This window comes from Mastigoproctus giganteus, chromosome 10 (assembly GCF_048544385.1).
Source record: "Mastigoproctus giganteus isolate SK-2022 chromosome 10, ASM4854438v1, whole genome shotgun sequence".
NCBI classification, from domain to species: Eukaryota; Metazoa; Arthropoda; class Arachnida; order Uropygi; family Thelyphonidae; genus Mastigoproctus; species Mastigoproctus giganteus.
The window spans coordinates 28,214,281-28,240,342 of record NC_143584.1 but is presented as its reverse complement, the minus strand read 5'-3'; the positions used below and the strand labels follow the sequence as shown (position 1 = coordinate 28,240,342).

Below are 26,062 nucleotides of genomic sequence, written 5' to 3'. Positions count from 1 at the left end.
ACGGGTGCCGTCAAGGGGGTGCCGCTAAATTTCTTTTATTAGCTTAATTTTCTAAATTATTTTAGGAACGTTGCTTCAACACTAACCCTCTTCTTCTTTATTCCCCCCATCCTATATACTTTTCTGTTATTGTTATGTTATTTTATTCAGCTAAGTTCTTTTTCACTCTACTGGTCTGCCATGCTACTGACAAATATCCTATTTTAATTTATTTATATATATATATATATATATATATATATATATATATATATATATATATATATATATATACAGTGAAACTTCTCCTAATGGACACCTCTCGTTAACGGACATTTTCAAATTCCCCAACTCACCTCTATTGGTTTTAACGTGTTTGCAGCTTCTGTCTAGCGGACATTCTCTGTAACGGACGCGGACAGGCAATCTGCAATGTTTCGTTTAGATTAGCACTTAATTTGATCTCCCCATAACGGACTGCGGGAGAGCTCACGGCCCTTTTTCTAGGAACTTTTCTTCCACGTATTGCCTCAATCGTGTGTTTATTTTCTATTTCCGATTCTCTGAATTTTATCAAGGTTTACGTTGCGGTTCTAAACCCTTTTTCAAGAATTTTAAGGCACATGTAAAACTTCTGATGAATTCGGTGTGTGCAAAGGGGGGGGGGAATATGGTCGGCCTTTCGTCTTTTCAGTTTCCAGTTTTGTTCAGTGTCGTGTGAAGTGCACAATGTCTTCTAGTAAACATTTAACTTTAAAAGATAAAGTCGAACTCATTAATGCGTATGATCGGCAAAAAAATAAGTGTTTGCACTCTCGCTGCAAAATTCAAAATCGGGAAGACACAGGTAAGCGACATCCTAAAGAAAAAAAATGAACTGCTCAAACAATTTTGGCAACACGGAAATGATCAGGTTCAAAAATCATTCCCGAAAACTGTTGGACTTCAAATCGACAATGTTACATATGAGTGGTTTTGTCGCGAATGTTCTAAAAAAATTCCCATTAATGGGCCTATTATTAGGGAAAAGGCTTTGGAGGTTGCGAAATCTATGGGAGTAAATGAGTTCAAAGCTCCTGTGGGATGGCTAGACAAGTTCAAAACTCGGCATAAAATTTCTTGGAAAACCGTAAGTGGTGAAGGTGGATCTGTTGACACTGGGGTTGTAACAGAGTGGACCGTCAAATTGGAAGATTTATGTCGTGATTTTTAAGCTAAGGATATTTACAACTGTGACGAAACAGGGTTGTTTTTTAAAGTTCTTCCTGAAAAAACAATGAGTCTAAAAAACGAAAAGTGCCAGGGCGGAAAAATTTCTAAGGAACGCTTGACCGTACTATTGTGTACAAATATGCTGGGAGACTTTGAACAACCTCTTGTTATAGGATAACCACAAAATCCTCGTTGTTTCAAGGGCATAAAGTTGAATCCTGAATGTTGATTGGAAGTCTAATAAAAAAGTGTGGATGACACGAGGTATCATGAGCGAATGGATAAGTCACTTTAACCAAAACATGATTCGTCAAAACAGAAAAATTATTCTTTTCATGGATAATGCTGCATCTCACCCGCACATTGAATTGTCCAACATTCAAATCGTTTTTCTGCCACCAAACACATCTGCAGAGTGTCAGCCCTTGGATCAAGGGATAATAAAAAATTTTAAACTCCACTACAGAAAACGTGTTTTAAGACATCTCATTGCAAACATGAACAATGTAACATGTGCGAGTGACCTTGCAAATAAAATCAGCATCCTAGATGCGATTCAGTGGATTTCCTCTTCAGTAAACGCGATTTCCTCTTTAGAAAACAAACTGTCGTGAACTGTTTTGTAAAGTCTGGCTTCTCAAACGCAAAAATTGAAGTTGTGAACAGCAATGTGGAGCACCAAGAAGAACAAGAACTTCAACATCTATTGATAATGTACGATACTTCCGCTACAAGTGACCCTGGCTACAAAGATATAGACTCGCACCTCACTACAGAGGATGGTGCTATAGATATCAACGACATTATCATCGATATTTTTCAAGAAGTTCCTTATGAGGATGAAGAAATGGAAGGAGGTCATTATGTCAAAGAACATATTAACGACGAACCACCGATGAAAATAGAAGAAGCGCTCATACAAATCAATCGTTTAAAAATGTTTTTTTTTGCCGCTGAAGTATCTTACTGAAGGACTTTCGATGGTTTCTTCACTCCAAACAAATGTTGAAAACAAAATTATCAGCCGGAAGAAGGTGCAGAAGAAAATAAGTGATTACTGTATGTATTTTTCATAAGATAAAGTCATAATATGTATAGCACAATTGTATGTATATTATTTACAAAAATATTGTGCAAAATCTGTATATAATTTAATTTAATGTAATTTTACATTAAACGTTTAACGATTTTTCTTTATCTCTTGTGTATGTAATTGTATATTATTTACAAAAATATTGTTCAAAATCTGTATATATTTTAATTTAATTTTACATTAAACGTTTAACGATTTTCCTTTCTTTTTTTTTTTTTCTCCCTCAGACTTCTTGTTAGCGGGCTTGTTAGCACTTCTCTCTAACGGACACATTTTCGTTCCCCATGGCTGTCCGTTAAAGGGAAGTTTCACTGTATGTATATATATATATATATATATATATATATATATAGAGAGAGAGAGAGATAGAGAGAGAGAGAGAGAGAGAGAGAGAAAGAAAGATGGGGTACAATAGTTGGTCTATTTTGTGTTCATAATGACTGTAATGATACATCAACCGTTATAAACTTTTATTGAAATAAAATGAAATAAATTAAAATTGTTAATAATAATAATAATAAGATAAAATAAGTAAAATGAATAGTACAGCAAACCCCCGCTATTCGCGGGGGTTACGTTCCTGAGAAATGTCGCGAATACCGAAAACGCGAATACTGAGTTATGGCTCCCATAGTAATAAAGGGGTTCCGTTCCAAAGTATGAAATATATAAGAAAAACTAGTCTAAAATTGTTTCTATGTATGTATTATATGTACCTTCATAATATGACTATGTACATAGACAGTACATAGTGAAATGCAAGCATATGGCATCGAAATGAAAATAAGATACAATTTAATATTAAATGTAATAGGCCTTTGCTAGCAAAAAAACTTATCCCGCCAGTGCTATCACCAGTTTCGCTAAAGTGTTGATAAAGGAGTTTTGCCTTTTCACGAATGATGAGTGAACTTAACGGAATTTTATTTTGAGTTCGGTCTTCTATCCACATATTTAAAGCCTTTTCTATTTTTTCTAATTTAACATCACGAGTTACAGAGCAAATTTTTGAAGCAATTAGCGCCTTTTTCACGGACACTACGGCGGATTTTTTCTTCCGATTTCTTGATTGATCGTACCATTTACTCATTGATTTTATAATGTTTTGCCACTGAGGAGACACTTTTACCATTAGAAATTTTATCTAATAACTCAATTTTATTCGCTAATGTCATCACCTTTGATATTTTCACATTTCTCTTGTTATTCGTAGCCATATTTTTGTAGGGGTTAGAAAGAATTTGTCCACAATAAAGTCACTTTCTTCCGTTAACACACTCGAAAAAGTCCGTTTTACACTGCAAAACAGTAGATTTATCATTTTTGTAAGCAAATCAATTTATAAATTGATAAATTTATTCAATTTATAAGCATATAAATTAAAAGCAAACGACGAAACCTTCCATGACAAGCGAATAACACATACTGAACAAGGATTAGCGAGAAACATCCACGCTCGCGATTTTGTCACTCCTCTCCCCCCACCCACTGAGCGCCGTTTTTACCGGGAAAGATAATTTTAGCCACGTCTATGTTTTTTTATGGGGGAAAATATTCACGGCGCTTTAAAATTCACATTTTTTAGGTTTCATTTTATATTAAATCGGCGATCGCGAATACGCGAAACCGCGAATACAGATACCGCGAATAGCGGGGGTTTACTGTATAATTAAGCTGGATAAAACTGATAAAATGAGATACACTGTCTGTACAATAAAATAAAAAGAAAAAGTATATATTGAAATAAACAATGCAGATCACGGGATAAAAGCAATAAAACACCAAAGCTTTCAGAGGCATCAGCTTTCTTTATCAACAGTAAAGCTTAATATGTACAGTACATCTTTAAATATCAGCAGGCTCATGGTTCACAGCACGTTTCCATAGTAGCATGAGCAGTACTCTTAATATGCACACTGGAACCGGAAATGACTGGGGAGCGTGCCAGGCAGAACCCTTCATCCTGTCCAAGAACCAAAGCTTCGAAGAGGGGATGAATGTGGACTCCCTTGTCTCTATTAATAGTGTTATGCACAGAGGAGCAAATTCACAAGCTCTCAAGCCACTTGCATTCCCAAAATCTGTGTTACTGGTTGATGATAACAGCTTCGTCAGGAGAGAATTGATGGTTCTCCTCCCAAAAATGTTCCACCACTTCAGCATATGGTCTTATGCCCTGTGGATTCCATGTTAAGTTGCCTTTTGAGGATGATCGTCTGTCGTGTGCTGCTAAGTGGTACCAGAAGAAAGTGTTAAACATTTGGATTGGAAAGCTACATAGTAGGCTGAACTATATTAGGAGATGAAAAGGTTTGGGTAATTTAAGTGGTAGTGTGACTCCTGCACACCTTTTGCTTATTACGAGGGTAGTGTTAGCCAGACAAGCCCGAATTTCGGATATTTACAGACAAAGGCAAGTGGGTAAGCTCAATAGATTAATGGAGGAGGACACGGCCGAATGCAATGTTAGAAATGGGAATGTGACCTGTAACTTTATATGTAATTTGAGTAGCAAGCAATTAACTCAAGAACAAGAGGGGGTTTTAAACCTAGGTATGAAGTTGGCAGAGATCCCTCCAAATCTGCCAATAGTGGAAGTAGCTATGGGCATTGAAAGAGCTGTGAGTAAATTACCAGTGGTCGTGGTTAATGAGATCCATACAAGAACCTTGGCAATTTTGAGTCAGATTCTGGCAGCTCCCTCCAATCGTAGCATTAGCCAAGACAAGGCGACAGCATCTTATCAGTGTATATCTTATCAGTTTTATCCAGCTTAATTATACTATTCATTTTACTTATTTTATCTTATTATTATTAACAATTTTAATTTATTTTATTTTATTTCAATAAAAGTTTATAATGATGGTTGGTGTAGTATTGTTGCAGTCATTATGAACATGAACATTCCCAATCCAAGAAGCCTATTTGAAGAGTTGGTCTATTTTTTTTTCATGAAAACCCCAAACACGAGAGGTATTAGAACCTATAGTACTTAGTACCATGCTTGGGTTGGAGGTTGAGAAGACGAGAGAAGATATTTGTTGACATTAGACATGAACTTCTGTAGACTGTAATTTTCAGGAAAGACATATGGAGGAAGGTTGTTCCAGAAAACAGCAGTTGAATGAATAAATGAGGAAGATGAAAAGTTGGTTCTGTGAGTTTGAAGTTGGACAGTAAATGGATGTTGGCTGGTGGTGGCATGTGTTTGTACTGTTTTGAAAGAGAGAGAGCTGGAATTACAGAAGCCAATTCAGAAGAACAGTGCCTATGGAAGTATCTGTAGAAAAGGCATGCAGCAGAAACAGTACGTCTATGAGACAGCGAGTGGAGAGACTCTGTTAGAGATGAGTCATTAATTAACCTAACTGCCCTCTTCTGAATGGAATCTAGAAGCCTGAGAGAAGTTTTGGGGGAACTGCCCAAGATGTGGGAACAATATTCCATGGTAGGGCGGATTTGTGATTTGTACAGAGTGAACAGTTGTTTGGAAAAAAAGTAACGCCGAGAGCAAAAGAGAAAACCAAATTTTTTTTGATGCAGAGGAAGCAATATTTGTAATGTGCTTGTGCCAAGAGAGATTAGAAGTCAGGGTAATCCCCAAAAGAGATATATCAACTTGCCCAGAAATTGGAGTGTCACCAAAGATAAGCATAGGAGCAGCAGAATCCTTTTTGCAAGATATAAGACAGGACCGAGTTTTAGAAGGATTAAAATCAACTAAGTTGTCATTGCCCCACTGGAAAAGTACCTGGAGATCGGCATTTAAGGAACAGGTAGTGGATATTCGAGAAATTGAAGTTGATTGAACAGGGCAAGGTTTCTCAAAATGGAATACAATGTGCTATCTTCGGCAAAACTATGGATAGGATTTCCAGTCAATGGAAGAAGGTTGGTTGGTTGGTTATTAGGATTTTTATGGTGCATCAGCAACTAAGGCTATAGTGCGCCAAATGGAAGAAGGTCATTAGTATACAAGAGGAAAAGAGTGGGGGAAAGAACTGAACCTTGGGGTCCACCAGCATTAGTGGAGAAGTTAAAAGACAGAGAGTCATCTTCCATCACCCTCAGTGAGTGATCAGAAAGAAAACTGGATAACCAATTACAAAAAACAGTTGGCAAACAGTAAGATGGAAGCTTGTTTAGAAGACCATTATGCCAAAAGCAGCTGCTTGTGTTTCACCAAACTTTTCTATTGAATTTGTCCATAAACGGATAACGTAAACCAGAATATCACAAGTGGATCGACACTGATGGAATCCATACTGGCGATCGTTGATCAGACGGAAGGTTTCTAGGTAGTTTAAGAGTTGGCGGTTAATTGATTTCTCCATTACTTTTTAGAAGAGTAGAAGTAATTGCAATGGGATGATAGATGGGAGGAATATGTCAAACTTTTTAGGAACTGGCTGGATACGAGCAAATTTCCAAGAAGAGGGAAAAACCTTTGGAATAAGAAAGGGAAAAAAGCGGCAAAGAACAGGAGTAAGTTCAGGAGCACAAGTTTTGAGAACAAGTGGAGAAATACTGTCAGGACCTGGAGCTTTCTGAGCATGAAGATTCATCAAAATCCGTCTGACAACCTTTTGATGGAAGACCACAGGAGGCATTGAATGGAGCATGTTCGGAATGGCGGGAGGCGATTTACCAAGATCATTAATACATGAGCTGGAAGAAAAATGGGATGCTAGCAGGTCAGCTTTATCCTCGGCCAAAGTGACAACAGAACCATCTGGTTTTGACAGAGATGGGCAAAAGTTGCGGCCAACAGCTTTGGCAAGAGACCACAATGCTCGGCTACCATTAGGGTAAGAAGAAAGTTTTATACTCTTAGCATGTTCAAAATCTAGTTTGGACTGATTAATAACTGATTTACAATTTGGTGCGAGCTTTGGTGTAGGCAGAAAATGAAACTGAAGAATTGGAAACAAGCCAATTACAATATGTAACGTTCTTCCCTTGAACAGCCTTAGAACATTTATTGGAAAATCAAGGTTTAGATAAAGGATGAGATTTTAAAGTGGAGTGTGGAATAAAAGAGTCCATTCCTGCAAGAATAATTTCACTGACACGATCTGTGCAAACGTTGACATCACAAGTTTTGAAACAGTAGTCCGACCAAGGAAAAGAAATCTCGCATGTAATTACATTTTGCATTCTTGTAATGCCAAACAACACGAGGTTGGGAATAGCCACGAGATAAGGGCTCCATTGGAGAAGAGACAATTACCAAGTTGTGATCTGATGTGCCTAAAGGAGCACTCACTTTGACTGTGTACTTAGAAGGGTTGTTCGTGATAGATCAAGCATGTTGGTTGTGTGGTTAGGATTGTCTGGTACTCTTGTAGGTAAATGAATAATCGGTGCAAGGTCATTAGTAATTGCAAAAGCCTCAGCATCTCGGCCAGATGGGTCGGTGTGACTAGAAAACGGAAGCCAGCTGGAGTTGTGAACTTTAAAATCACCAAGGAAAATTACCTCACTGTTAGGAAAGTTGGACCGGAGTAAGTCAAGTTGCAAAGAGAAATCCATGCTGTGACAAGTATAACTGCACTCCTGTGTAGATGGTCATGTATTACTTCTTTAAGCAGTAACACCATTATCTTCCATAGAACAAAAGTGAAGTTAACAGGTCTGAAATTACTCATGTCACTCTTTAATCCCTCTTTATGGGGATGCATTTAGATATCACTCCGTGGGGACTTCTGAATCCAAGGATGCTCTCAGAATTATGGCCAAGGGTTTACTTACTTCCTTGCTGCTTCTTTTATTATAACTGGATAGATCCCATCCACCTAACGTCAGCAATTTCTCTTCCACTTTCCTCTCAGTTATTAGAAAATCATTTAGCTCCATGGGAGAGTTTGATAAACTTTTGAAATCCACTCCCCTAAAGAATTCCTCATGTGTGAATGTAAATGCAAAATACAGTAAACCTCCGCTATTCGCAGGGGTTACGTTCCTGAGAAATGCCGCAAATACTGAGTTATGGCACCCATAGTAATAAAAGGGTTCCATTCCAAAGTATGAAATATATAACAAAAACTAGTCAAAAATTTTGTCTGTACGTATTATGTATATTTACCTATATAATATGACTGTGTACATAGTACATGGTGAAATACAAGCATAAGGCACCGAAATGAAAATAAGAAACAGTTTATTAAATGTAATATTTATTAGACATTTTAAACAAACCTTTCAAAAACATATCAAGAACATGGGTTGCTGGGCGAAAAATAACTCATAATCGAAGTTTGTTTCTTAATTTTTTTTTATTGAGCTGTTTTTGAATTTCCCTGTAAGGCAAGAGTAATTGTTCTAGGTCTTGTTTAAATTTGATGCTTCTTTCTAAATTAGGATTCATTTCCACCACCTTTTCTGAAAGTTGTATGGAGAGGCTAAAGATTTCCTTTAATGATTTACTATTTAACTCTGGTCTAACAACGTCTAGATCTTCCTCCTCAGGATCATTTTGGTTTTCATTTGACCTTGTTACTAATTCATCCAACTCTTCTATTGTAAGTTCATCTGCATGAGTCTCAATAAGTTCCTGAATGTCTGTTGCATCGATGTTTTCAAAGCTCCCGCATTCTATTCACTGTGCGATTTCTACAATATCGGCAACCAGTTCATTGACATTATGGATTATTTTAGCAACAACCACTTCTGGCCACAATTTTTGCCAACACGCGTTAATTGTAGATGCACTTATCTCATTAACTGATGTCTTGATGTTGCAGGCAATCTGCAATGTTATAATTTTTCCAACTTTGGCTTACAGTTAAGTCTGACTCCCTTTCCATTTTTTCAATTAAGCCAGTAAAAGTTCTCCTAACACAGGGCTTAAACGCAGAACTCACACTTTGGTCTAGCGGTTGTAAAAGTGATGTGGTGTTGAGTGGCAAAAACACAATGGTCAAATTCTAGCATGCTTGTAGTGCCATTGGCGCTTTACCTATCATTGACGGTGCTCTGTCAGTACACACACTGATGAGTTTACTATAATCTAATTTTAGATTTTCTAGGCATGATTTTACTTTTTCAAATATGTCTGATCCTCTTGTTTTACCAGCAATGACTCCAGACTGGCAAGTTCTTCAAGGACATTAAAATTATCATCAATTCCTCTTATAAAAATGCTTAACTGAGCTACACCACATATGTCCGTTGATTCATCCAAAGCTAGAGAAAAGAACGTACAAAAATGGACAAGATCTTCCAGTTGCCGAGACACATCCTGAGAGAGTTCCTCGATATGTCTTGTAACTGTCTGCCTTGATAAAGCAATTTCGTCTGCTTTCCTTTCAATACCTTTATTACCAAGATGGCGTGCAAATATTTGGAGACAAGGCTTAACAATTTCTTCTCCATCAGAAAAAGGTTTCTTTTTTTTTCGCCAATACTAAAGCAATTTCATAGGACGCTTCTATCATCGCCAAGTCTTCACACACACACACACACACACTTACTTTAAGTCTCCACAACTTATTTTAGCAAATATATTTTGTCTTCTTCTGATTTCTTCCTTTTTCTTAATCACATATTCTTTTCGTAGCTGAGACCCAAGAACGAGCTTCATTTTTCCTTCTATGTTAGTCCGATGCTGTGATTTATAGTGTCTATTAAGATCATGTCTTTTATTATGTGAAAGAGTACTTTCGCAAACAATGCAAAACGGTTTTCCTGATGAACTTACTATAAATAACAACTCATTTTCCCACTGTTCATTAAATTCACGTTTAATATCACTTTCTGCTTTTCTTTTGCACTGTGGTGGATAGAAGGAATAATAAAAAAAAAAAAAAAAAAAAAAACAGAAAAGTACAAAACTCTAGAAGTCTAAATGTTGAAAAAGAACAAAAAGATCACAAGTATGTACGTCGTATCACACAGAATATCAATTGTAAACTGTCGAAAGATTTTGACGAACTGATGAGCAGACGTGACCGGGGAGAGCCCCCTCTACTATTTCTTGAGCTGGCAAAATGTGATTGATGGAAATTTCTCGTAGATGAAAATACCTCAAATTTATCACTTCATTGTTTCCTTTTAACTTGAAAGACTTCCGACAAAGGATCTATTTGTATATTCTCAGTCCCCTGAAAAATTCACGTATTGCATTTATTTTTCCACTCGTGCATAGAGTTGGGCGCCAGAGGCAACGGCCGTACAAAAGAATGGACGACTAGGTGCTCGATATATTTTCATAGCCATAGATCACATACAGTCAAAATTCAGAAATGCATTTTTTTGGAGACTATTTAATTTATTTCTTTTGCTAAATTGAGGGAACTGACACGTTTATGTGTGTGTAAGTGGAAAAAAGGTGGTGAGTGTCTTAAGCCATATGCGGAATGACCTGAAATGAAAGGAAATAGAACCAAAGAATCGGCAATATGGGCTTTGGGTACTCGAGAAATTTTATGATGAAATGCGCCACTTGTAATCTTCCAAAGCGCCATAGGTTGGCCACCCCTGGTTTACACCAACACACTGCAAAACGGTAGATTTTTCACTCTTGTAAACTTATCAATTAAAAGCAAGAGACGAAACCATCCAAGACAAGTGCATTACACATATGAACAAGGATTAGCGGGAAACATCTGCGGTCGCAATTTTGACACCCCTCTCCCCCCACCCATTGAGCACTGTTTTGACCACTCCACAGAGTACTACTCTGTGGACCGGGCAAGATGATTTTAGCCACGCCCATGTTTTTTTTTATGGCAGAAAATGTTCACGGTGCTTTAAAACTCACATTTTTTTAGGTTTAAATCAGCGACTACGAATACGCGAAACCGCAAATACAGATACCGTGAATAGCGGAGGGTTTACTGTATTATTCAGCTTGTCAGCAGTCTGAGCATGATCATCAAGTGCTGAAACATTGATATCAAGTGGACATATGTGATTCAGTCCCTTTATTCTACTTTACAGCAGAAGGAAGGAGCTGAATCAGTAAAGTAGTCTATGCTGCTTTTGTTGACATTCTTTGCCAGTGAATTCTCATAATCTTCCTTAGCTTGCTTAAAATCCAAGTGACTTGATTGCAGATGACTTTATATCTACTGTAGGCCTCTGTATCACCTGATAATTTAGATGAATTCCATGTATTTTTCTTCTCTACAATGGGTCTCATTAGTTAATCTAACATCCATTTAGTAAGCCTTGAATGGTATTTCTAGCTGGTATGAAAAACATAGTGGTTTCTATCATTATTTCCTTGTATGCTTCCCATTTAGAATTTGCTGATGGTAACATTATCAGTTGGTTCCACTGCACAGACTTTGAAAGCAAAAACCTTCCCCTTTACCCTTGATGGTAGTTACATCTTCAAGTAAATCCCAAATAAATACACTATGATTGTTGCTACCAAGCGGTTCTTTTATCTGCAGATTCTTAATGCATGAATGATCACTGCTGATGGGCGCCTCCGTAGCCAGGTGGGCAGGAGCAGCAGTGCGTAGCACACGCTTCTTGATTAGACCAGGGTTCGAGCCCGTGACCACCAAATACGGAGGATGCGGAAAGGTCAGGGAATGACCACCGCATATCCCTGGAGCAATACGGCCTTAGTTGCTAATGCTCCTAAAAACTAAATAACAATAACAACAATCACTGCTGATAATCAGATCAAGAGTATTACTCCCTCTGGTTGCCTCTTGAACACGCTGCTGTAGAAATCAGTCATCCAATAAATCCACAAAAGTCTTACTAGTGTGTGAGTGACCAACCCACATGTTCCAGTCAATATCTGGGAAGTTAAAATCCTCCATTATAAGACATTCTGATTCCATGGCCCACTCTATTTCTCTGTACATTGTACTCATCAGTCAATTTGGCCTATAACACACTACTCTCATTTTTGCTTTCCCAGTGCTTATGTCACACCAAACTGACTCAACATTGCACTTAATATTAGTTTGACTGGCAGTCTCTTCAAATGTATGTCTGTCTTCTTTATACTCTTTTAATTTTTGTTGATCTTTTCAGTGTTTCATTTCTTAATCTTTTGTGATTTATTTTTAATCTTTTGAATTTGAGCTGGGTCTTCATTAGAAATAGGCTATTGTCATTGTTTACATTAGCCACCTGATAATTTTTGCTCATTTTAACTGGGTTTCTGTACTTCTTTTAATCAATATATAGTCTATTTGATATCTATTGGTGTCTCCAGGTGCTTTACATGTGTAGCATCTTCTTTTTTGGTGTTTGGAAGAGGATATTTCTAATAATTAGTTCTTTTTGTTTATGGAGTTCTACTAGTTGTCTTTGTCTCTCATTTCCCTTGCCAAGTCTGTATTTTTAATTTATGCCTTTTTCTTCAATTTCTCCTAAAAGTGTGTTCCAGTCACCAGTTATAGTTACTATAGTATTGTCATTATTTTTTTTGAGTTCCACATATCTTCTATTTGCTCATATATTTCTTCCACTTCCTCTTCCATATGTCTAGTAGTTGATATATATAGAACATAGATTATTGTTGTGTTTTCTGCATGTGTTTGTGGGTGCACTGATATTATTATATCCCTATTTTGCACTGTTGTATTTACACAAGTTCTCATACTTTTTTTTATAATTAGGACAACTCCTGCTTGTCCTCCTTGCTTAAAACTAAGTTGTGTTACTTCAGATTAGAGGTTGATAGTCAGTGTGATTGTGGTTTAGAAGAGACCTGGGCACATGTGCTATACGAATGTCCGCATTACTTTGACAAGAGGCAGGAACTGATGGTGCAGGTTCCACAACTATAGCCAGGAGTGAAACAGTAATTACTGGTCACGGCTAGTAATTTCAATGCATTACAGAAGTTTTGTATTTTTGCCTTCGCTAGAAGAAGGAGAAACCTCGTGAATATTGATGGTCCTGGAGTAGTGAACAGGAACATATAATAAGTTCTTCACGACTTGCAATTGGCTTTACATCTATGTGCACTCTCTTCTCTCTCTCTCTCTCTCTTTTTTTTTTGTATTTATTTTTATTATTTTTAAAATTTTTTATTATTTATTTAGTTTATTTTTTTATTTTTATTTATCATTATTATTTTTTTATTTTTATTTATTGCTGGTACCTAGGTATGGGATATTGCTGGCAACTGATGGGTTGTGCTGGTACCTAGGTACAAGATATTGCAACTTATGAGTTGTGGTTTTTTTATTTTATATTTTGCTGGTACCCAGGTATGGGCGACCTGGGTATGGGATTGCTGGCATTCACCGGTATGGCCCACCCACTGGTGGATGCGGGATTTGGTGCATTACAGCACAGACTACTGGTACAGGTCTGGCTCCACGTGCCAAGGTTGGGCACCAGGTGTTACCTGCTAACACATACACAAACACACACACTGTTTACAGAGATTCTGTATTCCCTCAGAGACATTAGGTGGTGACAGGCATACACCTAGGAGCCACCACAGACAGGAAACACATACATACATGTCCTACTTGTCCATTGGAATAAATGACAGTGTAGTCTCCACTCCAGAAATCTCCACAGATTTCATGTGGTTTCACTTATTCCCAGGATTATGATTTCAAACTTACATTCCATGTTTCAATGTAAAATCTTTCTTTTTAAGATTTCTTTCCTTTCATTGGCAGGATTTCACAGGATGATGATGACCTGAGAAGTCTGGTCTCTTCTGCTGGGCACGACTCTTTCATTGAAAATTTCACCAGCGTGATTTATTCTTTTGTTTTGGTTTTCATTATTGCTTTTTTTAGGGAAAGTTAATGTTATACTTTCACTTTGCTTTTCACATCTCAGTTGAGAAGCCAATTGCCTGAATATGTCAGGGTCGCCTCTTCATCCTTTTACAAGAGCCCTTCGAACATCATTTGTCTTCAGCCTCAAGCCAGTACTGGTAGTTAGTGCCGCTGCCCGTCACCAGGTCTTAAATCAGAGTTCCTTCTCTAGATATATTACTGGCATATTCTTATTTAATTAGAGTTAAACTTGGTTACAGTGTCAATGAAGGAACAGTGATATTACTAATATTATGGCCAAGCTACATTATTAACTGCTAACCCCAATGTTCTTATGTTCTAGGTTATTTTTCATTTAGAAGAAAAGTTAGCATACTGGCATCTTGTTTTTACTGAACAAAAACATGCTGGGGAAAAAGCTAAACAATCAATAAAGAAAATTGTAACATGTTTATAGAAAATTAGTAGACAATCCAGTAAGTTTACATACTCACTGAATTTATTAATGTTTAATGTTTCAAGTACTTCGGTGTACAGTTAATTCCAACGAGAAAACTGCCAAAATGAACTAGCACTGCTGATCAACTAATAAGGTACTTTTGTGACAATTTCAAGAAATCAGTGATATGCAGAAAGTTTGTGCATATATTTTTTGTAATAATATTCTATCATAAACCTGCTTACCTATGTTATCAGGAACAACAATGTATCATTAACAGCATGGTAAATTCATTGCATAAAAAATTATTTAATTAAATCATTGCTTAAATTTATTTTAACCTATCAACTTCCACAACGACAAATGGAAGTTTGTTCCAGCAATTAACCACCCGCTGGCTAAAGACAAATTTCCGCACATCTATTCTACATCTGTCTTTTCTTAATTTGAATTTTTGCCTCCTTAGGTTTGTAATCTGATCAAGTGGAAGGATGCCATCAGAATTCAGCGTGCTCAACCTATTCAAGGCCTTATACATCTCAATCAGATCACTGCGCAGGTGCCTAGCTTCTCTTGGTAAGAGGATCCCTTCATTCCCCTCACCAATCTTGTTGCCCTTCTTTGTACATGCTCAAGCAAATCGACATCCTTCCTAAAATGAGGCCTCCAGACCTGTACGCAGTACACAAGGCGTGGCCTAACCATTGATTTATACAGAGGGACAATCACCTCCTTTTCCCTGCTAGCAATATTCCTATATATCATTGACAAAACCCCATGACTTGCCCCGGCAGCCTGTCTGCATTGCTCAGAAAACTTCATATCTGACTGCACAATTACTGCCAGGTCTCTTTCATTTTCTACCACCTTAAGTGTAGTACCACACAGTTGGTACGTTTCTCTACCAAAGTACTGGATATGGGTTACTTTGCATTTGTCAAGGTTAAACTTTAGTTGCCATTTCTTAGCCCATCTGCCCAAATTATCTAGATCCTGTTGCAGTAGCACACTGCCATTACTATTATTAACAATCCTGCCAACCTTTGCAAACTTTGACACTAAGCATGATATACCTTCATCAATATCATTGATAAATATACAAAACAACAGAGGACCCAACACCAAACCCTGTGGGACTCCATTAATAACACTAGTCCACGAAGAGCAGCACCCATTGAAAACCACCCTCTGTCTTCTCCCACTTAACCATCCTTTTATCCATTGTAGCAACTTACCCTTAATACCATTCTGCTCCAATTTGTACAATAGTCTTCCATGCGCAACAGTATCAAAAGCTTTCCTGAAATCCAAATATATGATATCAAAATTATTTTTTGCACCCAGTTCCTTTGTAATCACATCATGTACTTTAGATAAATATCACAAAGGCATTCAAAATTGATTCATATAACCAAACATAGCAAAAAACAGTGTTGGAGTAGAACTGCTCCAACATTTTCGCACTGCAATTGGTGTTGTGCAAAGGCACTGTACTAATCTTTCTTAAGTGCTAATCCCAGTCTTCCTATACAGCAATATGCAGCAGGTGTATTGTGTATCTCATATATGTGAGCTTAAATAAAAATGTATTAATTTTTTGCATTTTTAGCAAACTGTTTCAGGTCCCCTTTCTATTTTTACAGATGACTACAACATTTGAATGGGTGCTGCTACTACAATTCCGTCTTAATCTCCCTAGATAAGCATTAGCAGAGGCATACGATGCAAGAAAGCAAGCTTATGCGGCATAAAAAAAAAAAAAAAAAAATCCCCTACCCATTTCACCTATCTATTCACTCCAAATGCCTGTCTAGCTCAGCCTTAAATTTATTTAAGCTATCGACTTCCACAACAAGAGAGAGAAGACTGTTCCAGCAATTAACTATCCGTTGCAAATTTTCACACATCTATTCTACGACTGTCTTTCCTCAATTTGAATCCATGCCCCATCTGTTTCGTAATCTGAGCAAGAGGAAGAATCCCATCAGCACTGAGAGTGCTCAACCCGTTTCGCACCTCGCAGGTGACTAGTCTCCAGGCGCTGCAATTTGCAGAAATAAGCCTTTCTTGGTAAGAGTACCCCTTTGTTCCCCGCCACCAATCTTGTTGCCCTTCATAGTACTCATTCTAGCAACTCTACATCCTTCCTAAAATGAGGCCTACAGACCTGTACACAGCACTCAAGGCGTGGCCTGACCATTGCCTTATACAGATGGACAATCACCTCCTTGTCCCTGCTAGCAAAATTCCTATATATCACTGACAAGACACAATGACCCGCTCTGGCAGCCCATTTGCGCTGCTCAGTGAACTTCATATCTGACTGCACAATTAGCCCCAAGTCTTTTTCATTCTCCACTTCCATTAGCATAGTACCACACAATTGGTAAGTTTCTATTGGGTTACTGTTATACATATGCAGTACTTTGCATTTGTCAATGTTAAATGTCAGTTGCCACTTCTCAGCCCATTTGCCCAACTTACCTAGATCCAGTTGCATACTGTCTTTACTGTCATTAACAACCCTGCCAACTTTTGTATCATCTGCAAACTTGGACATTAAGCCTGATATATACCTTCATCAATATCATTGATGAATACACAAAACAACAATGGATCAAGTGCCAAACCATGGGGAACTCTACTAATAACATTAGTCCACAAAGAGCAGTGTCCACTGATTACTGCTCTCTGTCGTCTCAGAGCAGTCTTTCATGTGCAACAGTATCAAAAGCTTTCCCGAAATCCAAGTATATTGGATTTCAGAATCAAAATTATTTTTTGCATCCAGTTCCCTTGTATACTATGACCACATCATAGTATCCAGTCAAATTGGTCAGAAAAGACCTCCCGTTAAGAAACCCAAGTCTTGTCTAGATCTTGCAATGCTTCTTTTACCAGTGACTCCATTATTTTTCCGGAAGACAAGTTAAACTAACATGTCTATAGTTACTTGTGTCACCTTTTGAACCCACCTGTGTGAATTTTGGATACATTTGCACACCTCCAGTCCAAGGGGACCTTCCCTGAATCCAAGGAGGTTCTCATCGCTTACTTCCTTTGCTGCCTCCTTTAATATAACTGAATAGATCCCATCCATCCCAGGTGACTTAGTTGTGTTTACCTTCAACAATTTCTCCTCCACTTTGCTTTCTCAGTTATTACAAAATCACTTAGCTCCCTGTTAAGAGTTTGATAAACTTCTGGCATTCCTTTCCTTGAATAACTCCTCTTATATGAATGTAGATGCAAAATACTCATTCAGTTTATCAGCTACTTGAGCAGGATCATCAATAGTTGAACCATCGATATAAGTGGACCAATCTGATTCATCCCTCTCCTTCTAGAGTTTATATAAGTAAAGAAACCTTTGCATCCTTTGCCAAAGATTTCCTGTAATCTGCCTTTGCCTGCCTAACCTCCTTTGTGACTTGATTACAGACTATCTTATATCTGCCGTAGGCTTCTCTGTCGCATGATAATTTATATGCATCCCATGCATTTTCCTTCTCTGCTACTAGCTTCATTAATTCATCTGACATCCATTTAGGCCTGAACCTCGAACAGTATTTCTTAGTTGGTATGAAAAGCCTAGTAGCCTACAAGGTTAAGTTCCCGAAGACTTCACATTTAGAATTCACTGTTAGTAACAAACTGTTGATCCCAATGTATAGAATTTAAAAACTGTCTGGAACCACTGTAGTCACCTTTATGAAAGCACAAAGCATTCCCTTTACCCTTGATGGTAGTTACATCTTTAAGTAAATCCCACATCAGTACACTGTGATCACTATCACCCAGTGGTTCCTTTATCTGCAAATTCTTAATGCATGAAGAATCACTGCTGTTAAATAGATTAAGAGTATTACTCCCTCAGGTTGCCTCTCAAACATATTGCTGTAGAAAACAGTCATCCAATAAATCCACAAAAGTCTTGCTAGTGTGCAAGTGATCATCCCACAAGTTCCATTCAATATCTCTAAAGTTAAAATACCCCATTATAAGACATTCTGATTTACTGGCCCATTCTATTTCTCTGTACAACTGTTTGTTGTACTCATTAAGCCTATAACACACTCCTACTTTCAATTTTCCTTTCGTAGTGCTTATGTCACACCACACTGACTCAGCATTGCATTGTCCACCAATGTCAACTGGATGCACTTCCTTAGATTTTGTGTTTCTTAACTAAAATTTTGGCTTTTAAGCTTAGAATTTAAGAATCTACTCTAAGAGGGGAGTCAGATTAATTAATTTGTTGTTTGGTTTTTAGGAGCATTAGCAACTAAGGCCATATTGCTCCGGGATATGCGGTGGTCATTCCCTGACCTTTCCGCATCCTCCATATTTGGTGGCGACGGGCTCGAACCCCGGTCTAATCAAGAAGCGTGTGCTACGCACTGCTGCTCCTTCCCACCTGGCTACGGAGGCGCCTCAGATTAATTAATAACCCATCTCTTGCAAATTCTCTGCACTCTCTATCACAGAGGAATTCAGTTTCTGCTGAATAATAATATAATGAGTCTTATATGCCTCTTCCACAGACATTGCCACAGGTGATATATATGTCTGAATCGCAATCTGTAATTCCATCTCTCTCTCTCTTCCAAATTGATTGAGGGTGGTTCAATAAAGAATCGCCCTGATCTAGCTGCAGAGGGGCTAGCCTGTTGATTCTTGCCACAGGTTTTAGTCCTTCTCTACATAGCCACCGTGCAGATTTACACATTTTTCCCATCGATGGACGAGGCTACAGATACCATTTTTGTAGAAGTGGTGGGGTTGGTCTTTGAACCATGACTCTGTTGCAGAAATGAGTGTCTCATCATCAGGGAAGTGGGTCCCCCGAGGAAATGACTTGAGGGAAAGAAACAAGAAGAAGTCCAATGGTGCAAGATTGGGTGAGTAGGCTGGATGGGGCAGTATTTCATATCCACAAGTGGCCACCTGTGTTGTTGCAATTTCAGAAGTGTGAACTGGGGCACTGTCTTGAAGCATTCTCTCAACTTTGGACAGCAATGCCATGCCTACATGTTTTGATTTTCTCCCATAATTTTGTGAGTAAGTTGGCATAATAGGTATCTGTAATTGTTCTACCTTTCGGCAGGTAATCAGTCATTATTACGCCTTTCTCATCCCAAAACACTGTCAGCAAGACCTTTCCTGCTGACGCTTCCTTGCCTTCTTGGGAACCACGATGTTGCCATTCCATGGACTGCTTTTTATTTTCAGGGTTGAAATGGTGTATCCAACTTTCATCCTGAGTGATTAGATGAGAGAAAAAGTCTTCCTCGTTTTTTTGGCACAGGGCTAACAACTCTTGTGATTTCTGTTGTTGATCAGCCTTTTGGAAACCAGTCAATAATTAGGGAATCCATCTTGCACTCAATTTGCGTAAATGGAGTTGGGCGTGAAGTACTGTTTCAACAGAGGCCACACTATTCTTCACCTCCTGAGACAATTCACACATAGATATCTGCCGATCTTCCATGATTAACGATTCCACTTTTCTGATCGTGCTGTCATCAATGGCTGAATGGGGACGACCTGGAATGTGCTCAGATTCTATTGATGTCCAACCACACAAACTGCCTATGCCAGTGCTTCACAATGCCATAGGATGGGGTTTCATACTTATATACAGTCATCATATAGCAGTCATCATATAGCAGTCATCTCGTGGATTTCTTTAGGAGATTTTCCCTTCAAGAACAGATACTGGATTACAGATCTGGCTTAAACTTTGTCCATGATGCTACTTCGTCACATGTTCAACTCTGTAAGAGAAAAACAAATTAAGACACAGGGCTGAAATTTTACACCTTTAGTACAGAGATATGTATGATGCTACACACAAAATATCATTACTCTGCAATATGTGGAAGTAGGTGAGGGCGATTCTTTATTGAACCACCCGTGTACACTCAATGTTAAACTCCGAATTTACAAAAGTAACCTTCTCCATTTATCCATTCTATTTCTGTTCTTTGGAACAACCTTCCTTTATATGTATTTCCTAAAAAATTATAATTTGTAATAATTTCAAGAAATTTTGAAATTTTAATTTCTAGAAATTTCAAGTGCAATGTAAAGAAATATCTTCTATGTCTTCTCAATCTTCAATGCATAAAGAGCAGTAAAGTAATACAAGTTCTAATACCTTTTGTGTTTGGGGGTCATCAACAGAAAAGACTGGGAGATTATTACAATGGAAACACCATAATAGTCATAAAAAATGATGTAGTCAAACAAGTCATTAAGCAGCAGGCCAACCAATTTAGTTAAATGCAAAAGAGAAATACATTTTATCTTTCTGCAATATAATGCCATCCTTCTCCTACCTATTTAATTTCTACAAGTTGAGTAATAATTCAATAGCTATAATAACAGTTATCTAACTTACTTTAGTAACACAATCATTGCCTTCTTCTTCTTCAACATCCTCATCTATTTTATTTGCATCCCTTTGGCTTATTCTTTGTTTTAGCTGTTTCTGATGTTCCGATATTACCTCTTCTTCCAATTTTTCTTTTTCTTCAGCTGGCAGTGTATCATAAGGTACTAGATATTTACAGTATGCATCATATAATTTTGTTACTCGGTCTTGTGCCTTATATAAAAAAATTCATAAAAAAAAATTCAGAACAAGAAAATCTGATAAGCACAAATATTAATAAGCTTTTATATAAAAAATTAAATTTAAAATGACACAGGGACATACTTATGAGTAGGCCAAAAGATCCTGAACTGGCAGCTAGGATCACAAGCTGCAACACAGGTACAATTGAATTGTTTCATTATGAGTTATCTGGCAAATTTTTCTATTATAGCAAGCTGTGTTATTCTGCAACTACCATTTAAATGCATGTGTGTGTGTTCATGTGTTCCATGATTTGTGAAATAGCTGATGTGAAAGAGCAAAAAAGCTTGCATTAAGCTTTGTTTTGACTCAGTAATACAAATTAAGACTCATGAAATGCTTAAAACAGCTTTGCTTTTGGTGATGAAACCATGGAAAGAAACAGAACTGAGTGGTTTCCCAGGTTGAAAAAGCAGTGAAATGTATGAAGATTCAGGGCATTTAGGTTATCTAAATGCACTTTAGTCACACTGACTTGTGACTAAAGTAAGCCTATCCTTCATTACTGAACTGGAAAATTGGTTCACATTCTCACAAGTATATATACAGGTAGTTCCTGACTTTACGAGTTAATTTGTTCCTAGTGCGTTCAGTAAAGTGGGAATTTATTGTCCATAAATGTAATGTTAAAATTAGAGGTTACGTTCTCAACAATGAAATTAATTTGTGCTTAATCAATATGATTTATTTATCCAAAGAAATGAAAACATTGTCTTTAAAATCAAGCAAATTATTATACTAATTTCAATAGCAAAAGTTTAATTTACGGTACTCACCTTGGATGATCTGCAGTTGTTATTTGGGTGAATGAATGACTACATTTTTGGGTTTGGGTAATTTAAAGTTAAATAGATTAATTGGTAAGTTTACGGGATGATAGTTAATTAAAAACGGAATTAAAATATGCACAAGGAAGCACAAGTGCACAACTCCGTCCCTGGTTGTCATGGGGAATTAATTAATTAAGAACTCTAAAATATGTGAAATAGATGAGGCCAATAGTCATAACGGTAGACTTTAGTTTTGTTAAAAACGTCTTCAGTTGGCAAAGTTTAATGGAGAGAGAACGCGTGCTGTATTTTAAAGGAATTTTTATGTTCCTGTGATGCACTTTGTGACATGCAGAAATCTCAAGTGTGTGAGATTCCAAACCGGGGAAATATTGGAGGGTAGTTTTGCATTTATGATGTTTAATTTAGAGTAGTCACGGAATCATTCTATGATGAGGGTTTTGTATTGGAGAATTTTGTAACTGGTTTTTAGTATTACAGTGGTACCTTGGATTACGAGTAACTTGGTATGTGAGTGTTTTGCAAGATGAGCAAAAATTTTTAAAAATTTTAACTTGATAAACGAGCGAGGTCTTGCAATACGAGTACAGTCAGTCCTCGTATAACACGTGTTTACACTACACGAATTCGATCATACACGATTTATAAATAGGGGAACGATATGACACGAACCGAATTCGCTTATGCACAATTAGCCTTTGTGTTTACAAGAAATGGCAGTCGAACGCAGAATCACCCCAACCGAACGCAACCCGATAGGAATGAAGAGAAGATTTTGAAAATGTATTTATGGTTTTTTTATATCAGTGAAGGGGAAACACATTTCACCATAATAACGTAAAAACCAACAATTCCAGCTATCGGTATAATCGCAAATGCAATTAGATCGACTTTACTACCAGTTTATAACAGATTCCACTAGCAGGAACGCAACTGGAAATTGTTTTTATTGTTTTATGGTAGTAACCCCTAGAAATGTGCTTTAGTAAAATGTGAGGTGTTAATAGTGTATCTCTGCCTTTACTGTGTTGTTTATTCAGTTGCTACACGCGCGCAGCTTTGTTTATGTGTATCAAGCGTGCCTCCTCGTTTTGTAATAGTGCGAGCGATGAATCTGATTTCTGTGAAATCCTCAAAAGGAGGCAAAAGCAAGTGTCATTGGAAAGATTCCTTGTTAAAGTCGCACAAAAAGAAAAAATCAACAGATAGCAGTGATTCCGTTAGAGACAGTGAAAGTCGTCCTACCCAATAATTAATAAATTCAATTGCTTTATGTATATTAAATTTAAATATTAAATATATAAAAAGGTATGTATTTTGTATTAATCATTTTTACAGTATATGAATATTTTTGAGTTTTGGAACAAATCATCTGGGTTTCCATTATTTCTTATGAGGAAATTCGCTTTGATATACAAGTACTTTGGATTACGAGCACGTTTCAGGAACGAATTATGCTCGCAAACCAAGGTACCACTGTACTATGGTAATGGCTGAATCAACTAGGGGGGTGTGGTTGTGGGAATGCATGTATAATGTGAGCTTGGTACTGGATTGTCCTGTTCTGAAACCTCTAACACCGGGGCATGTTATAGTGATAACATGCCCCGGTGTTAGAGGTTTTAGTGGAAGCGAATTTTGTTGTAGTACTTCCAATATAGCAAGAATTGCAATTTTGTTGGCATTTAATCAAATATATAATGTTGTTCATGTCACTCGTCGAGTATTTATGTGTTTCTTTATATGTATTGAACAAAGATCCAAGTTTATTATATGTGGAAAATATAAGTGTAATGTCTGTGCCCGCGAACACTCGGCGGAATTGTCCCGCAAGACTACTATGGTATGGGAGGATGATATGTGTGTTTCCTTTTGTGATATGTTTAGTTGAATTATTGGTGTTGATTTTTGCAATGGAAATAATGTGTTGAATTAAATGAGGTGGGTATTCTCTAGCCATGAACTTTTTTGTGAGGTATTATAGCTCAGTAGATAGGTTGTCATTTGAAGTACTGTATTTTATGGCGTCATGGATTTGATTGTAAAGAACAGCGTTTTTTGTGCTAAGTGGGTGGTGTGATATTTCCCTGCATGTGTGTGTTTTTCTAAAGATATTGGTTCCCAGTCTGGTGCCTGTTTTGTATATAGTAAGGTTGAGAAAGTTGATTTGTTTATTAACTTCTGTTTCGCGTGTGTATTTCAGTCTATCATGTATTGAGTTGAATTTAGCAAAAAGATTGTCAGTTGTGATTCTATTTCCAATTATAAGTATATCGTCTGCGTATCGTATGTATAGTTTTATCTCTGAAGGGTAAGGCTGTAGAATTTGGTTTTCTATTGTTGCTAAATAAATCTCAGATAAAGGAGCGGAAATACCTAGACCCATGGGTAGGCCAAATGTTTGTTGGAATATTTGGTTATGGAACCTGAAATGTCTGGCATCTAGTAATAATGAGGTAAGTTCTAGGATATTGTTGATGGAGAGAGAAGTACGGTTGATTAAAGTGTTGTCTGTCATTAGGTATTCATGTAAGGCTTGTAATGTGAATGGAGGGTAGTTTTGCATTTAAAATATACACTTAAAATATATACGAAGAAAGTCATGTGCATCAGTTTCAGCATGCTTCGGCTGCATGTTATGTAATCTTCTGTTGCAAGGTGGAAGAAATAAAAGGTTAGAGAAGTACATGGTCCAAGGGTTTGCTAATTTCAAACCCTGGGATGGGATTAGCAAACTAAATTTAAAGTTCAAAATTCATTTAAACTAAAATTTAAAGGTTGTACAGTAGCACAAACTATGACAGTAGTGAAATTCTTCACAATGATTTGCCCTCCTTATACTTCTAATAGTAGTAGTAGAGTCATGTGATGCAAGAAAGCAAACATATGAGCTTATGTAGCATCAGCCAAAAAAAAAAAAAAAAAAACAATTTCAATACATACATTCCCTCTAAAAGTTTTCTAGTTCCCCCTTAAATTTATTTAAGCTATCTACTACCATGTTTGTTCCAGCAATCAACTACCTGCTGGTTAAATGCAACTTTCCGCACATCTGTTCTACAACTTCTTTCCTCAATTTGAATCTATGCCCCCTCAGGTTCTTAATCTGTGCAAGAGGAAGAATCCCATCAGCATTCAGCTTGCTCAACCCATTCAAGGCCTTATACACCTCAATTAGATCACCTTGAAGGTGCCTAGTCTCCAGCAGCTGCAATTTGCAGAACTTTTTTGGTAAGAGGACCCCTTCATTCCTCTCACCAATCTTATCACCCTTCTCTGTACACACTCAAGCAACTCTACATCCTTCCAAAAATGAAGTCTCTAGACCTGTACGCAGTGGCCTGACCATAGCCTCATACAAAGGGATAATCAATTCCTTGTCTCTGCTAGCAAAATTGCTGTATATCATTGACAATACCACATGACCTGCTCTGGCAGCACGTCTGCATTGCTCAGAAAACTTCATTGTTGAATGATGTTAATTGGTGTTATATATTAACATAATGTACTGACTAAATAATAAATACTTTCCTTTATGCACTATGTAACATTACTGAATGATCATATCTTGAATACAGTTATACTTAAATGTATCATATATTATCAGATATCCGTGATGCCTCTGATTAGGAAACTGATATTTAGTACCTAATGAGAAGATATCTATATGCTAAGAATACTGGCTATTATTCTAGCAGGGATAAGGAGGTGATTATCCCTTTGTACAAGGCAATGGTTAGGCAGCATTTTGAGTATTGTATACAGGTCTAGAGACCCCACTTTAGGAAGGATGTAGATCTGCTGGAACAGGTGTACAGAAGGGCAACCAGATTGATGAAGGGAACAAAAGGGTGCTCTTACCTAGAAAGGCTTCAGTTCTGCAGATTGCAGCATCTCAAGGCCAAGCACCTGTGGGTAGATCTGATTGAGGTATTTAAAGTCTTGACTGGATTGAGTAAGCTGAATGTTAATGGCATTCTTCCTCTTGGGGAAACTACATGAATAAGGGGGCATAAATTCAAGTTGAGAAAGGACAGATGTGCAGAAGTTTGTCTTCAGTCAGTGGGTAGTTGATTGTTGGAACAGGCTTCCATCTGTTGTTGTAGAAGCGAATAGTTGGAATAAATTCAAGGAAGAACTAGACAATTCTTGGAGGGTATAAATAAGTGAAATGTGTTTTTTTTTTGGTTGATGCTC

The 26,062-nt window shown here is 37.3% G+C and overlaps 1 protein-coding gene across 1 annotated transcript in view; it reads right to left on the bottom strand.

The window, feature by feature from the left end:
• The window catches only part of LOC150078915 (uncharacterized), a 508,023-nt gene that overhangs the window by 220,285 nt on the left and 261,676 nt on the right, over positions 1 to 26,062 (bottom strand). Inside the window, exon 11 of the mRNA XM_090382884.1 lies at positions 20,838 to 21,044. Within this exon, the coding sequence (XP_090239010.1) occupies positions 20,838 to 21,044 (207 nt within the window). The remainder of the gene's footprint in view (positions 1 to 20,837; positions 21,045 to 26,062) is intronic.